The sequence below is a fragment of the Tupaia chinensis genome, unplaced genomic scaffold (assembly GCF_000334495.1).
Source record: "Tupaia chinensis unplaced genomic scaffold, TupChi_1.0 Scaffold141943_1, whole genome shotgun sequence".
NCBI classification, from domain to species: Eukaryota; Metazoa; Chordata; class Mammalia; order Scandentia; family Tupaiidae; genus Tupaia; species Tupaia belangeri.
The window spans coordinates 662,052-677,606 of record NW_006201797.1 but is presented as its reverse complement, the minus strand read 5'-3'; the positions used below and the strand labels follow the sequence as shown (position 1 = coordinate 677,606).

At 39.5% G+C, this 15,555-nt stretch overlaps 1 protein-coding gene across 1 annotated transcript in view; it reads right to left on the bottom strand.

The window, feature by feature from the left end:
• The window catches only part of PYGO1 (pygopus family PHD finger 1), a 16,799-nt gene extending 1,306 nt beyond the window's left edge, over positions 1–15,493 (bottom strand). The window contains exons 1-3 of the mRNA XM_006163287.3: positions 15,315–15,493; positions 1,974–2,059; positions 1–867 (exon numbers count right to left, since the gene is read on the bottom strand). The exon at positions 1–867 is cut by the window's left edge and continues 1,306 nt beyond it. Of these exons, the coding sequence (XP_006163349.1) occupies positions 1–867; positions 1,974–2,059; positions 15,315–15,333 (972 nt within the window). The 5' untranslated portion in view covers positions 15,334–15,493. The remainder of the gene's footprint in view (positions 868–1,973; positions 2,060–15,314) is intronic.
• Between the last annotated feature and the right edge of the window lie 62 nt (positions 15,494–15,555).

Below are 15,555 nucleotides of genomic sequence, written 5' to 3'. Positions count from 1 at the left end.
ATGTCCATGGCGGCTCGGGTGGAGAGAGGATTTATTGCTTTTCTCAGTGCTGCATGTATCTGCTGCGCTTCTAGGTTGTCGTGGCTTACTCTGTGTCCCATTTGCATGGCTGTTGTTTGTAGCTTCAGTGCTACTTGAACGGTTGTTTTCTTGATTCACTGCACTGTTTCGATTAACATTTTTTAATTCAATATTATTTTGATTCACTGTGTCATCCATATTTACATGAGGTGGATGAACAGAGGAATTTTGATTAGTGTTTTTGGTTGCTCCTTGATTAAAGTCTTGTTTTGGGGGTGGTGCTTTTGCTTGACCGAAAGTGTTTGGGAGAGGAATAAAAGAATGATTAGGTTCTAAAGGAGAAGTAAAATTTGAATTATTTCCAGGGATGAAATTAGATGCCAAATCAGGGTTAGATATTTGGCTAGCATTTGGTGGAGGAATCTGACTGAAGTTTTCAGCTGGATTTTGTCTAAAGTGTTGATTAGGCATGTTAACATTCTGATTTAGTGCATTATTAAACGGTGGATTTCCAAAATTTGAATTATCATGTGGCCCAAAGTTAAAAGCATGAGGTCGATTAAAACCCATGCCCAAAGGATTCTGAGGAAATGGGTGTGGCTGATTCCTGAGTGAGTAAGGACCACAGTATGGGGAAGACATTCTTGGGGGAACGTGAGGTGGCATTCTGAATGTGCTATAGCCTCCAAAGCCAGGATAACCAGGGCCAAGATATGGATTTGATGAAGGTAGTGGTTTATAGGAAATAGTATTATAGTTGTCATCAAATGGATTAGCAGCCACTAGATGGTCAGAGTTTGGATTCGGTGGTGGAGCATACTCAGATAATGGAGGAAAGGAAGGTCCCTGAAATGAGAATGCCAAGTAAAATACATATTTTTGGTCAAAGAAATAATTGAAATTGCCTTATTATCTTAACATTTATGAAACTAGTTTGAATCAAACTTCTCTTGCAGTGTTACAAAAATTTAATTTCTTTACTTAATCTTTTAATTACACTTAATGTTAACATTTCGTGTTTATGAATTAAAAATACGTAGGCTTCTTTTATTTAGGAAAGGAAATAAGGTATGCTTTTCTGAGCTCAAATCCACTGTTACTTCAAACCCCAAAAGTATTTAACTTTCAAAAGAAGTTTCATTATTTTAATTTCTTTTAATATGCTTGCCTAAAACTCTAGAATCATTCACTTAAAATACTAATGCATTCTAACCAAAAATACCCTTCACCCCCAAACAGTCATAATATTAAAATCACAATAAACTGCTACTTTAATTTCTTCCCCTAGCCTAACTTCACGGAGCCACTATTAAAGTATTCCCTAAATACTATACTCCAGGTCTCTGATTGGAAAAATAAACTGCCAGTTTTAATCGCACTGCAAGTTTAAAAGACTATGGCTGAAATGAGGGAAAAATCATCTGTACACACTCTACCCTTTATCATAAAAAAGTCTCAATTTTATAGAGAATAAAATCATGAAAGTCTGCATGTAAAATTGTTTATTATATTCACATGGTATAACAAAGGATAGTTCCATCATGATTCCACTGTGATATGCATATAATACTAAATTACTAGAATGGTTGTGATATACACATAATACTGAGTTATTGTTAACAGTGAATATGACTTCAAGTCAAAATTGTTTCTATACATTTTTAGATCTCTTAATAGAACTATAGGCATTTATACCTTTTAATAATCTTCAAATTAGATTTAAGAACAGTCATTTTAATTTGCCCATATTTTCTTACAATATCTATCCTGGGCCTACAGTCTAACAATAGCCACTAGTTGCAGCCTTTAAAAAAAAAAAAAGATTCACTGCAGTAATCACCATTAAGCTTTAAATGAGGGTAGGAAGAAAAACCCATGTCAAAATTTAAATTTACCTCATCAGCCTGATCTTACCAGCAAAGAAAACGTTATTAAAGAAAATGCCAATTTACCTGTGCATTTGCCTTGCGTTTTTTCTTATCTGGGCTTCCTAGTTGTACACCTGGTCCTCCTAACCCATCCAGTCCACTATCACCACCTAAAAAAAAAAAAATCCAAATAACAATTCTAGTTGTAAGAGGGCACATGCACTTTCTAGAGAGAGAGAGAGGAAGAGGAAAAGAGCACTTCCCGATGGGGCATGGTCATGTAGCAATCTCTTTTTCTCCAGTTCTCTAACCATTCAGGATTTGGGACAAGCACACACATGTACCCAGCATATTTTCAAACTGCCACATCTGGAATTCAAACTGTGAGGCTGACCATATTGAATCCAGCTCCTTTAAACACTTAGCACCACTGGCCCTAAAATATACATTTCTTTTTTTTAAGAGAAATTTTTGCTATAGGATGTGTGCACTTGCTGGAAAGACACAGAGAAACAGAAAGTAAGAATCACCTTCTGGGGGTGGGGGGTGGTCACGCCGCAATCCCTTCTCCTCTACCCTCCTCTTGGGATCTTGGGCATGCATGTGCATGTGCCCAGTGGGAATTTAAGCCAGCGGGTTCAGGACTTAAACCGTGGTCGACTATGTGGGAGTCCAGAGACATAACTACTATGCCATCTGCTGATCCCCAAAATGTACTTTTTAAAAAAAGGAATTTAATTAATTAATTAATTAATTAATTTTAATTTGACCAGAGAGAGAGAGAGAGAGAGAGAGAAGGGAAAAAGGAGAAAGCAAACTGCCAGGTCTGGGACTTAAACCACTGTCAGTCAAGTGGGAGTCCAGTGCCTTAACCACCACATCACATTCTGGCCCCTAAAACATACTTTTTTTTTTTTTTAAGAGAGATTTTTGCTATAGGGCACGTGCGCTCGTTGGAGAGACAGAAAATGAGAAATCATCCCCCAGGGGTATGGCCCTTCCTTCTCCTCCATTCTCCTCTCAGGATTTTGAGCACACATGTACCAAGCATGAGTTTCAAGCTGCCGGGTCTGGGACTTGAACGGTGGTCAACCATGTGGGAGTCCAGCACCTTAACCACTAGGCCACCTGCTGTAAAACCTACTTTTAATAGTATCTACCATCTGCTCACTTCCCAAAAAATCAAGTAATTACTTGTAACTACTCTGATATCTGAAATCATTTAAATTAAGTAATTATTTGCAAGCAATCACTGAGCAAAACTACCTAAAACTATCTTGTGAGAAGTTTTATGGTATTAATTTTTTATTTAAGAATCTCCCTCCAAAATAAGTCTTTAAAGTTCCCACTGGTCTCTGTTGCCTCACTTACTATTCATCTAAAATGTCTACTATATAACACCTTGACTGTTGGCCTTACCTATGTCCTTCCTCCTGCTATCTGTAATACTGATTCTTTTTCTACAGGACATAATTAGCAATGTAAGATTCATGGTTGTCAGGGCTAGAGTACAAGCTACCAAGAATTTCTGTGATTCCCATTCTTTAGAAATGAGGTAGGCCCAGCCTGGTAGCACGGTTGCTAGCAAACTAGACTGTACTGCCTGAAGTCACATGGTTGTGAACTGCTAGTTCAGATCCCTAAATCAGCCTGAAAACAACAGGTACATGTGTGCTTGCCCAGAATCTTGATGAGCCAGAGGGCTTAGAAAAAGGGATCGTGGCACAAGACCCTGTTCAGGGTACATCTTTTTGCCTTTTTCTCTTGTGCACACACATGTGCTCTCTATTAAAAAATTATTGCCACAGGGCACATTCTAGGAACATGTGCCAGAGAACAAAGTGAGAAAGGGAGAAAGTGAGAAATCATCCCCCTAGGCGGGGATGGCCATGCTACAATCCCTTCTCTTCCATTCTCCTCTTGGAATTTGAGGCATGTATGCACATGTGCTAGGCGTGTTTTTTTTTAAGCCTCCACATTCTGAACTCAAACTGCAGAATTGGCCATGAGGGATCTAGTTCCTCAACCACCATGCCACCTGCTGGCTCAAAAATAATTTTTTAAAAATCCAGGGGAGGAGAAAGTGGTAGTTTTAGTTCTAGTTATTTAAGTTACCTTAATAAATGTTGGTACTAAAGCTTCTCTCTACCTGTTCTATATAACTGCTTGTTGCTAACTCTGCAAAGGAAATCATGCCTCTACAGCCAGAAGTTAAGGGTTTGGGGCATAGAACCAAGGAAAAGGACTGCCAATGCTTAAGGAAACACTGGTCACCCTGATCCTTTTGTTAATACTTCAATATCTTTTTTTGTCTTTTTACTCTTGCCTGCCGAGTGCCCTCTGAGTGCATAAAGGGAACAGAAGTGGGAAAGGGTGACACCAGGAATAAATCAAGAAACTTCTCCATTCTTAAGAAATCAAAGGGATTTTATCTATCACTATTATCACCTAGAGTATTTTGGCCAATTTCAGTTAAGCAAAATAATACTCTTATCTCTCTGTTCTCTCTTTAATCTTTATCCTGAGCTAGAAGGTGAAGCTGTGTCTCTCCTTATAGTATTACAGGACAGTCAGATCTGTTAAATGAATTGATGTTTTCCTTTTCAAAATTTTAACAAATCAAGGTTTTTTTTGTTTGTTTGTTTGTTTGTTTTTTTTTTTGAGAGAGATTTTTGCTATAGGGCACATGCGCTCGCCAGAGAGGGGCAGAAGGGACAGAAAGCGAGAAATCACCCCCCCCAGGGGGGCTGGTCACGCCGCAATCCCTTCTCCTCCATTCTCCTCTTGGGATCTTGGGCACGCACGCACACGCACCCGGCATGAGTTTTAAGCCACCGGGTCCGGGATGCGAACCACAGTCAACTATGTGGGAGTACAGCGACATAGCCATTACGCTAACTGCTGGTTCCCAAGGGTTCTTCTGATATGAATTCAATTTACCTATTTTTCATTTGCAAGTGCTTTTTTAATTTTTGTAAAGTAGAGAATACTTATGTCTCATATATTTTAGATATTCATCTTCTTTTATTTATTTATTCAGGGCTTTTTTGCTATAGGGTATGTGCACTCACCAGAGAGACAGAGGACGGTTGGGGTGGTGGGGGTTAGTAAGAAATCACCCCCAGTGGGGATGGCCACACAGCAATCCCTTCTCCTCTTAGAGTTTTGGGCATGCCCCACATGATTTTCAAGCTCACAGGTCCAGGACATGAACTAGGGAGTCAGCCTGTGGGATCCAGTTGCCTTAACCTCCATTATCACCTGCTGGCTCTAGATACTCATCTCATAACTTCACTTTATTTATATTAATGGTTTGTTTTATCATGCTGACTCTATGAACTGAATGTTTCTGTCCTCTCAAAATTCCTAAGTTCAAGCTTTAACCTGAATATGATATTTAGAGGTGGGCCTTTCATAGGTAGTTAGGTTTAGATTAGGTATTGGGCCCTCATGATGGGATCAGTCATCTCACAAGAGAAGGACAAGATTGCTCTTTGTCTTTGTGCACAGGCACAGAGAAAAGGTCATGCAAGCACAGAATGAGAAGCTGCAATCTACAAGCCAGAAGCAGGTCCTCACCAGGACTGAATCTGCTGATACCCTGATCACAGACTTTTCCAAACACCAGAACTGTGATAAATAATGGTCTCTTGTTTAAGCTACACAGTCCGAAGTATTTTGTTATAATAGTCCAAACAGACTAAATCACTATGTTCATAAATAAGTACATTATTTTGCAAATATTCTATAATATTTTCCTATAAGCACGTGGTCATTATCCCAAATCAGTTTGGTTTAACTATGTACTTTATGCAGATTAAATGCACAAACCAAGTAAAGTCCCTAGCACACTGTTCGACACACAAATACTATTCTCCATTTTGTTTTCCTTTAGACTAAATTATACTGTAAGCTCACCTCACCTTAGTTTCTATATTTTAAAATCCCATCAAAATATCTAATATGCAGCAATCCCAATATGCTCAGTGAACACACAAACAGAATTTTTTTTTATTACAGTACATAAGTATGAGATCTAATATATATTCCATCATTTACTGTACACATAAACATCTTTACCAACATTGTTGTCTTCATCTGAAACACAAACTTTTCTAATATTAGTCTCCACCACGGAATAGAAGTATTATGAATTAATACATGAATATAGTATTATACAAATCTCAGCAAACACTTGGTAAAATGGCTTTATGTGATTGAAACGAAGTGCCATTATATCCTTTTAAAATGAAAGGCAGGCTTGCTCAGTGGCACAGTGTTAACATGCTGCTCAACTGATGGCAGATTCATATGAACACTGTGAGTTCAGTCCCCTGGTCGACTGTGCACTCTAGATGCACGCACATTAATGATCATGGCTGACTGGGAAGAAAGGGGGATCATGGTGTGAGACCATGTTAAGGGTGCTTGTTTTTCTCTCCTTTTTTCCCCTCTTCCCCCATCTCTCATTCTCATTAAAGCAAAACACTTTTTTTTTTAAAAGTACAAAGCAGAAAGTGTTTATTATGTGATGCTCATAATCTTGATCAGTATGGGCTTGTAATAAATATTAAATTTAGAAATCTTGAAACATCAGCAAATTAAAGATTCAAATATTTTCAAATATTTAAGGTTTCTGTTCCCCTAAAGCACTGACTTTTGTATTACTGAGTTCTATGGAGTTTAGGGGTGCTTCCAAAGGTAAAGCTTAGAAGAGGGCATAGGTAGAGGGGCTAGCAGGTAGCATGGTGGATAAGGAGCTGGACTCCCACATAGCCTACAGTGGTTCGAGCCTGGACCCAGCAGCTTGTGTGCAGGCCAAAATCCCAAGAGAAGAATGGAGGCATGGCCATTCCACCGGTAGGAGGATTTCTCACTTAAAAAAAAAAAAAAAAAAAGAAAGAAAAGAAAAAAGAAGACAGAGTGGATAGTATTCATGTGTGAAGCTGACTATACAGTATTATCTCTGATAATAATTTTTAATAGCTTATTTTATTCATGGTAGACCATGTGCATATGTGAGTGAAAAGAGAGAGAGAGAAAAAGACAGAGAGAAGCACCCTTGACAGGATTCCATCATGCCACAATCCCCCTTCTCCAGCCCTTTCACTTGTCAAGATTCTGGGCACATGTCTACCATGTCTTCAAGATGACCTGGGGTTATTTTATTTAAAAAGTCAGTCAAATTGGGACCACCAGATGATGTAATGGTTACATTGCTGGACTCCCACATGGTAAGCAATGGTTCTAATCCCAACTCATGCCAGGTACATGTGCATGTGGGCCCAAAATTCCGAAAGGAGAATGGAGGAGAAGGGATTGTGGTCAAACACAGTTTAAATCCCAGCCATGGTGGCTTGCAAAACACACTGGATGGGGCCAGCAGGTGGTATAGTGGTTAAGGCACTGGACTCCCACATGGCTGACCATAGTTCAAGTCCTAGACCTGGTGGCATGAAAAAACAAACAAAAACACACCAGGCACATGTGTGTGCATGTCCAAGACCCCAGGAGGAGAATGAAGGAAAAGCATGTGGTGGGGTGGCCATCCCCCCTGAGGGGGGTGATTTCTCACTTTCCTTCTCATTTCTCTGTTTCCCTCTGGTGAGCAGCACACATTCCCCATGGCAAAAATCTTAAAAGAAAGAAAAAAAAATACACTGGGCATTTCTGTATATATGCCCCAAATTCTGACAGGATGACAAGACAGAGAAATGAAGAAGGGACTGCAGCATGGCCATACCCCATTGGAGGGTGCTTTCTCCCTCTCCCTCTCTCTATTGGTCTCTCCTTGACTAGTCCTCATGCCCTAAGGCAAAACAAATCAAAACAAAATTCATCAAATTTGTTGAACTTCTGGAATTACAAAAAAATACACATATAATCCCTGCCTAAAAGGATCTTATAAACCTACAAGGAACAAATTCTTTTTTTTTTTTTTTTAAACTCTTACACATAATGTGATAGATTTAAGCATGGATGCTGGGGGGAATTTAAGGAACTCTCACAATTTTAGGAAAGACATCCTGGGAGGTTGCAACTATTGTAGTTGAAGATTTGAGGGTTATTTACCAAAGGTGAGAAAAAAGAGGGCATGCCTAGCAGAAGAACTAGAATGTACAAAGAAAGTTTTAAAGGCAAGAGACACTGTGACAACACCTAGAAAGAACTTACGAATATTTTACTAAAGCTGGCAGATGGCATAGTGATTATATTGCTGGATTCCCATGGCCAATCATGGTTTTGAATCCTGGACCTGGTGGCATGAAAATCATGCAGGGCTTGTGTGCGTGTGTGCCCAAGATCCATATGGAGAAGGGATTGTGGCATGCCCATCCCCAGTGGAGGGTGATTTCTCACTTTCTCTCTTGTGACCTGTCTCTCAAACAAGCCCACGCCCCTAAGGCCAAAACCTTAAAAAAAAAAAAAAAAAAGAAAGAAAGAAAAATAAAGGCACAGATTACTTAAACCTTTCTGAATAACAATTCCTCAACTCAACTAGAATGAAAACCTCTAATCCATTGGGTTACTAAAAGGATTAAGCAAGAAGATCTATTTAAATCACTTAGCAAAGTATATACTTGTGAAATATTCAGTAGAGTATAGTTGTTTATCACTAGTAGTAGTGATAAACTACTTTAATCCATATGAAGATGACTTAAAAGGGACAAAAGGTGAAGCCAGGAAACCAGTGAGAGGGATATTGTTGTTGTTACCAGTGAGAGAGATGTTGTTGTTGTTGTTGTTGTTGTTGTATTTGTTGTAGCAGTAGTAGTAGTAGTAGTAGTAGTAGTAGTAATGATAAATGATGGTGGAGGGACCAGCAGATGGCATAGTGGTTATGTTGTTGGGCTCCCATGTAGTTGACTGCAGTTCAAGTCCTGGACCCAGTGACTTAAAACTCATGCCAGGCACATGTACGTGCATGCCCAAGATCCCAAGAAGAGAACAGAGGAAAAGGGATTGTGGCGTGGCTATCTCTTCTAGGGGGTGACTTCTCGCTTTCTTTCTCTCTCTCTCCAGCAACCACATGTGTCCTATAGCAAAAATCTCTCTAAAAAAAATTAAAATGACGGTGGAAAGGTCAAGAAATTAAAGGGTTCAAAACATTAAAGAGACATATCCTAGACCATTGGGAACAGTGCTGGGTAGGAGTGGGGAGTAAGTTCAGGCCATTGGATAAATGACGTTCACATCCAAGACAGGGAAGATAGAAGAGGATAATGGGGTCCTCACAGAAGATATCTTTCATTCAACGTGTTAAAATTTATTCAGCAATCCTTCATAAATACATTCTTCTATTTATCTGTGACACCCTTCTCATGATTTTTTTCTCCTACCCATCTGGATATGTCTTTAAATTCTGCTTTTCAGGGTCTTCTTTTCTCTCCTGTCTCCCAAATATTAGTGTTTCCGAAGTTGGTGCTGTCGATGCTTTTGACTTTTCACTCTCTTGTGGGTGAACTCATCTACTCCTGAGGGATTAATTAGTATTCACCTATTTAATGATGATTTCTACTTCTCCAGTTCTGGCTCAGATCACTTGCCTCAGTTCCAAACCATATATATAGATTGTGTATGCTGAAATATCCTAGATGGATATTCATTCAATGTATCTAAAACCAAACTCACTTTCCAGATACTCAACTTAGCCCTCACACAGACGAATTTAAAAAACAAAAACACAAAACTTTTTCTTCAGATTTTCTCTTACCAACTCTTCCTCCCATTCTGTGACTACATATATTCTGCTCCCTCTCCAACCCTAATCCAAATCCTCTATACTTCGTTCCATCAAAATAGTCTGTATATTTTTTCTTTTCTTTCTTTTTTTAATTGCCAGAGGGGACATGTGTTTGCCAGAGAGATGGGGGTGGGGAGAATAAACTATGCCTCAATGGGGCGTGATCATACCACAATCCCTTCTTCTCCACTTCTCCATCCTATTGGGATTTGGGACATTCACACACACGTGCCTAGTGTATTTTTTAAGCCACCAGTGTTGGGATTCACTATGATCACCATGTAGGCTCCGAATCCCTTAACCATCAGGCTACAAGGCTAGCCCAACAGTCTATATTTTCTAGTAAAGTTCACTTTCATTACTTTCATGACATTTCAATGTTATTACCCCATTCTAACTTCTCTTTCCTGTTATCATTTCAAACTCTTATTAAAAGCACTCTATTTGAAATGAATGCCCTTACCTTCCTTCTTAATCTCCAAATTTTTTTTCCTTCCTCCACTTTTTTCCTCCAAGATTAACACTCCGTATATATATCCTTGATTCTGATCACCTTCGTTCATTTGCAGCAACTTGATTTATAAGGATAGGAGTTTTACCTGTCTAATTCCCAGCTACTGAAACAGTGACTGCCTAGCATAAATACATGTTTTAAAACCATGTACTGAATGCTTTATTAATTAGTGAATTATTATTATTATTATTACTTCATTTCATCCCCAAACTGTTTTCTCAAAATCACAAGGGACCCCCTAGACCTTTATCTCACTCTTTAGCCCCCCTGATATTCTTTCTATGTCATTTAACACGAAAGAGAACACCCACTGCATCTTAGAAATTCTTCTCCAGGAGGTCTTCTTTGATTCCTTAAAGATAGGTAATATGTTCCTTTATTTCTTGTTAAATAATCACAGCCTTTATATTCTTTTTTTTTTTTTTTGAGAGGTTTTTGCTTTAGGGCGCGTGCGCTCGCCAGAGAGAGAGAGAGACAGAAAGCGAGAAATCACCCCCCAGGGGGATGGCCACGCCACAATCCCTTCTCCTCCATTCTCCTCTCGGGATCTTGGGCACGCATGCACACGCGCCCGGCGTGAGTTTAAGCCACTGAGTCCGGGACTCGAACCGCGGTTGACTACATGGGACTCCAGCAACATAGCCATTACGCTAACTGCTAGTCCCAGCCTTTATACTCTTGTAATTGACTATTTATTTGTCAGTGTCATATATATTAGATTGTGTTCTATGGAAGACAGGTGTTATATCTTCTTAATGTATTCCTACTATCTGGCACTATGACTGCTCAATAAATATTTGGTGAATAAACGAATGAATACTGTCATCAGGTAAGACCTAAAAGAGTCCTGAGATTATTGGAGAATGGGAATGTTGGTTAAAATAAGGATAACTGATGTGGTTCTAGAGGAAAGAGGCTAGTAAAAATGGAATGAGGGGGCTACAGATAGTCAGAAAACTGCATAAAGATAGGAATGAATTAATCCATGTACTCACACATTCATTCATTTGGCATGTGCTATTAAGTGAAGCTAATAACAAGATAATGAAGGCATAAGACCTGTTTTCATGAATCTGTTTCATAATAAAGTAGTAGTGGTAGTAAGAACTGGTAGAAAATAGGAGTAAGATACTACACCACTAAATAGCAATTCTGAATATTGAAATACAGTATCAGGGGGCCAGCAGACGGTGTAGTGGTTAAGGGACTGAATTCCCACATGTCTGACTGTGGTTAAAAGCCCAGACCCAACAACTTGAAACACACCAGGCACATGTGTGTGCATGCCCAAAATCCCGAGAGAATAAGGGATTGCTGCACGGCCATTCTCCCCAGAGGGTGATTTCCCACTTTGTCTATCTCTCTCTGTCTCTGCAGGGAGCACACACACTCTATATATTAAAAAAAAAAAAAAATCCTTAAAAAAATACAGTATCAGGATTAGTTTGGAAGGTCACAAATCAGCTGCTTCCCGTCCACTCACCTTTGCAATCTATGTTTAGCTGTAGCAGTTCTCAAATTTTAGTGTGGATAACGAGTATCTGTTAAAGATATAGAAGAGTTTCCCAGAAATCCTGATTTGTGGATCCACGAATTCACACGTTGGTAAATATCATAGAATCCCGGCGTGAGTTTAAGCCACTGAGTCCGGGACTCGAACCGCGGTTGACTACATGGGACTCCAGCAACATAGCCATTACGCTAACTGCTAGTCCCAGCCTTTATACTCTTGTAATTGACTATTTATTTGTCAGTGTCATATATATTAGATTGTGTTCTATGGAAGACAGGTGTTATATCTTCTTAATGTATTCCTACTATCTGGCACTATGACTGCTCAATAAATATTTGGTGAATAAACGAATGAATACTGTCATCAGGTAAGACCTAAAAGAGTCCTGAGATTATTGGAGAATGGGAATGTTGGTTAAAATAAGGATAACTGATGTGGTTCTAGAGGAAAGAGGCTAGTAAAAATGGAATGAGGGGGCTACAGATAGTCAGAAAACTGCATAAAGATAGGAATGAATTAATCCATGTACTCACACATTCATTCATTTGGCATGTGCTATTAAGTGAAGCTAATAACAAGATAATGAAGGCATAAGACCTGTTTTCATGAATCTGTTTCATAATAAAGTAGTAGTGGTAGTAAGAACTGGTAGAAAATAGGAGTAAGATACTACACCACTAAATAGCAATTCTGAATATTGAAATACAGTATCAGGGGGCCAGCAGACGGTGTAGTGGTTAAGGGACTGAATTCCCACATGTCTGACTGTGGTTAAAAGCCCAGACCCAACAACTTGAAACACACCAGGCACATGTGTGTGCATGCCCAAAATCCCGAGAGAATAAGGGATTGCTGCACGGCCATTCTCCCCAGAGGGTGATTTCCCACTTTGTCTATCTCTCTCTGTCTCTGCAGGGAGCACACACACTCTATATATTAAAAAAAAAAAAAAAATCCTTAAAAAAATACAGTATCAGGATTAGTTTGGAAGGTCACAAATCAGCTGCTTCCCGTCCACTCACCTTTGCAATCTATGTTTAGCTGTAGCAGTTCTCAAATTTTAGTGTGGATAACGAGTATCTGTTAAAGATATAGAAGAGTTTCCCAGAAATCCTGATTTGTGGATCCACGAATTCACACGTTGGTAAATATCATAGAATGCTTTTGGTCTACTGACTATACTGAGGTAAAATCTTTAGTAATGTATACTGTCATAATTTTTCCATCTTTGAGATCTATAATTCATTTAAATAATTCATTCCTTATCCTAGGTAATAAGTTCAATGATTCTATTTTTGTGATATACATGAAATAAATTCATGACCACGAATAAAGTCTAACTGTATTACATCAATGGATGGGAGACAGTTGAGAGGTACTGCTTAAAAGCTTATACTCTAGGGCCAGCAAGTGGCACAGAGGTTAAGATGATTGGATCACCCATGGTGAACAGCATGGTTCAAGTCCCAGACCTGGCAGCTTGAAAATCAGTCTGGGCATGTGTGTGTGTATGCCCAAAATCCTGAGAGGAGAATGGAGAAGGGACTGTGGCATAGTAATCCCCCACTGGGAATTGATCTCTCACTTGCCCTCTTTCTCCTACAAGCACACATGCCCTACGGCAAAAACTAAGGGAAAAAAAATATGTATGCCTTGCATACACCACTTCTACATGTAATCTGATGATATAAACTACAGTGAAAAGTTCCTGGAAAGTAAAATTCAGCAGAACTGTGCTTCAGAAGAACTCACGTGGATACTTTGTTTCTTTTATGAATTATAAAATAATCTTAAAATGTTTTCAAATTAATGTTCTAATTATTACAAAATGTCTAAAATTTTGTAAGGTAAAATAAGTCTAATTATGTCTTAATATAAACATCTTTCCTATAAAATAAAAACATTGGCTCTTCATTTTAAAAAGTGTTTTGTCTTTTATTTTTGTACTTAACTCTCAGAATATTCTTAAACTTACACCTAAGCCATACCACCAACAGTTAAGGCACCAAACATGAAGGCAGTAACAAAATGAAGACAGATTTGTGTTCTTAACTCACAATAAAATACTCATCCATTTTATTTAGAAATACATTTGATCAAGGCTGTTAAGTTCAAAGGTATAAACTTGATACCTCCTTTTCTCCCCTTCAATCCCAAAATAATATGTAATAGGCAAAATAATACAGCGGGAACCAGCAGTTATCATAATGGCTATGTCGCTGGACTCCCACGTAGTCGACCGCGGTTTGCGTCCCGGACCCAGTGGCTTAGAACTCACGCCGGGCGCGTGTGCATGCGTGCCCAAGATCGGCGCGTGACCATCCCCCATGAGGGGGTGATTTCTCGCTTTCTGTCTCTATGTCTGTCTCTGTCTGGTGAGCGGATGCGCCCTATAGCAAAAACCTCTAAAAAAAAAAATAATACAGCAAAACTATCAGGGGAGTGATTCTCTCTCAGAAAGATCTATTCTTTAAAGGCTTAGGTAACTCATAACTGTGGACAGCAAAGACAGTTAAAAATACTTCACCAACTGAAAGGTTTTGCAGATATTAAGCCCTTAAAACAGTATTCTGCTCTAAATTATGTTTTTGCTTACATGGCTAAGAAAACCAATTATTAATAAATGCTTTTGAGTGGGTATCTTCTGGACAACACATTGTCCAGGTGTCACAAGCCAGCTCTATATATGTTTAATCTCTAGTCACATTGAACAAAAACAGACATGAACTGTAGACATTCATCCCTAAATCACTTCACTGGAAATTCACGTTACTTACTGACTTATAAAGCACTTTTACCCTGTTTGGATAAAAGGATTATTGCAATAGCTTCCTAACTAGTTTCTCTGCTTCCTTCTTGCTCTTTACAGTTCATTTCCACACAGCAGCCGAAGAAGCCCTGTTAAAAATGTCAGCTTAGCCACTCTTCTGCTCAAAACTAACGTCCCCTTGCTTGACTCACTCCAGTTACAATAGCTTCTTTACTGTTGCTTGAACATCCCAGGCATATTCCAGACCCAGGCCCTTTGCATTTGCTGTTCCTTTGATTTTCTGGCTCTTCGGAAGCCAATCCATTTGGTTTCACTCTATCACTTCCTTTAAGTCTTTGGGCAAACAATACCTTCCAGGTGAGTCCTTTGGTGATCATCTTACCTCCCTACCTCATGACCTCCCTATCATACAAATTTCCTCTCCCCTTTCCCAGCTTTGTTTAGTGCCACAGCACTTAGTACTTGCATTTGATGTTCTATACCTTTGTGTTACAAGAACTGAAGGATATCCCCAAGTTTCCAGATGGTAGTGGGTTTGTGGAACTTACATGCTGTGTCTTTTGTCTAGTACATGGTTTCCTTTGATTTTGTTTAAATACTAAGGCAGCAGTAAAATTCCTACATAGTTTGCAAGGAAGAAAACTAATCATGCATAAAACTGATTTTAGATGACTTGATTCTTATCCATAAACCAGTAAAGAAAATGCCTGATGAATTCCTATCGTTTCTCCTGTTAAACCTAAGGAAAAGAAGATGAATGATTTTTGCCTTGGGAATGTGTGTGTGCGTGTGTGTGCGTGCGTGTGTGTGCAAGGGGCCAGGAGAGACGAGAAATCCTCGCGGACCTTCTCCAAGGGCTTCAACTCTTACGCAGTCCAACTTACTTTTTTGGGGGGTGGGCATCTTTCGAGGTCTCTGTCCGGGGGTATCTTTTTTCACCCTCCGAGGTGCCTATTGTGCGGTGTCTTGAGAATGCGACGCGGTGGAGAGGAGAGGGGTACGAAGGGATGCCGAGTGCAGCGCCAACTGTCTCCCAACACAAAGTCAGGAGGCGACGGCTCCGCGCGGGGTCTGCGGGGCGGCCCGGCCCGGGCTGCAGCCTCCGCCCCGGGCGCCGGCGGGTCG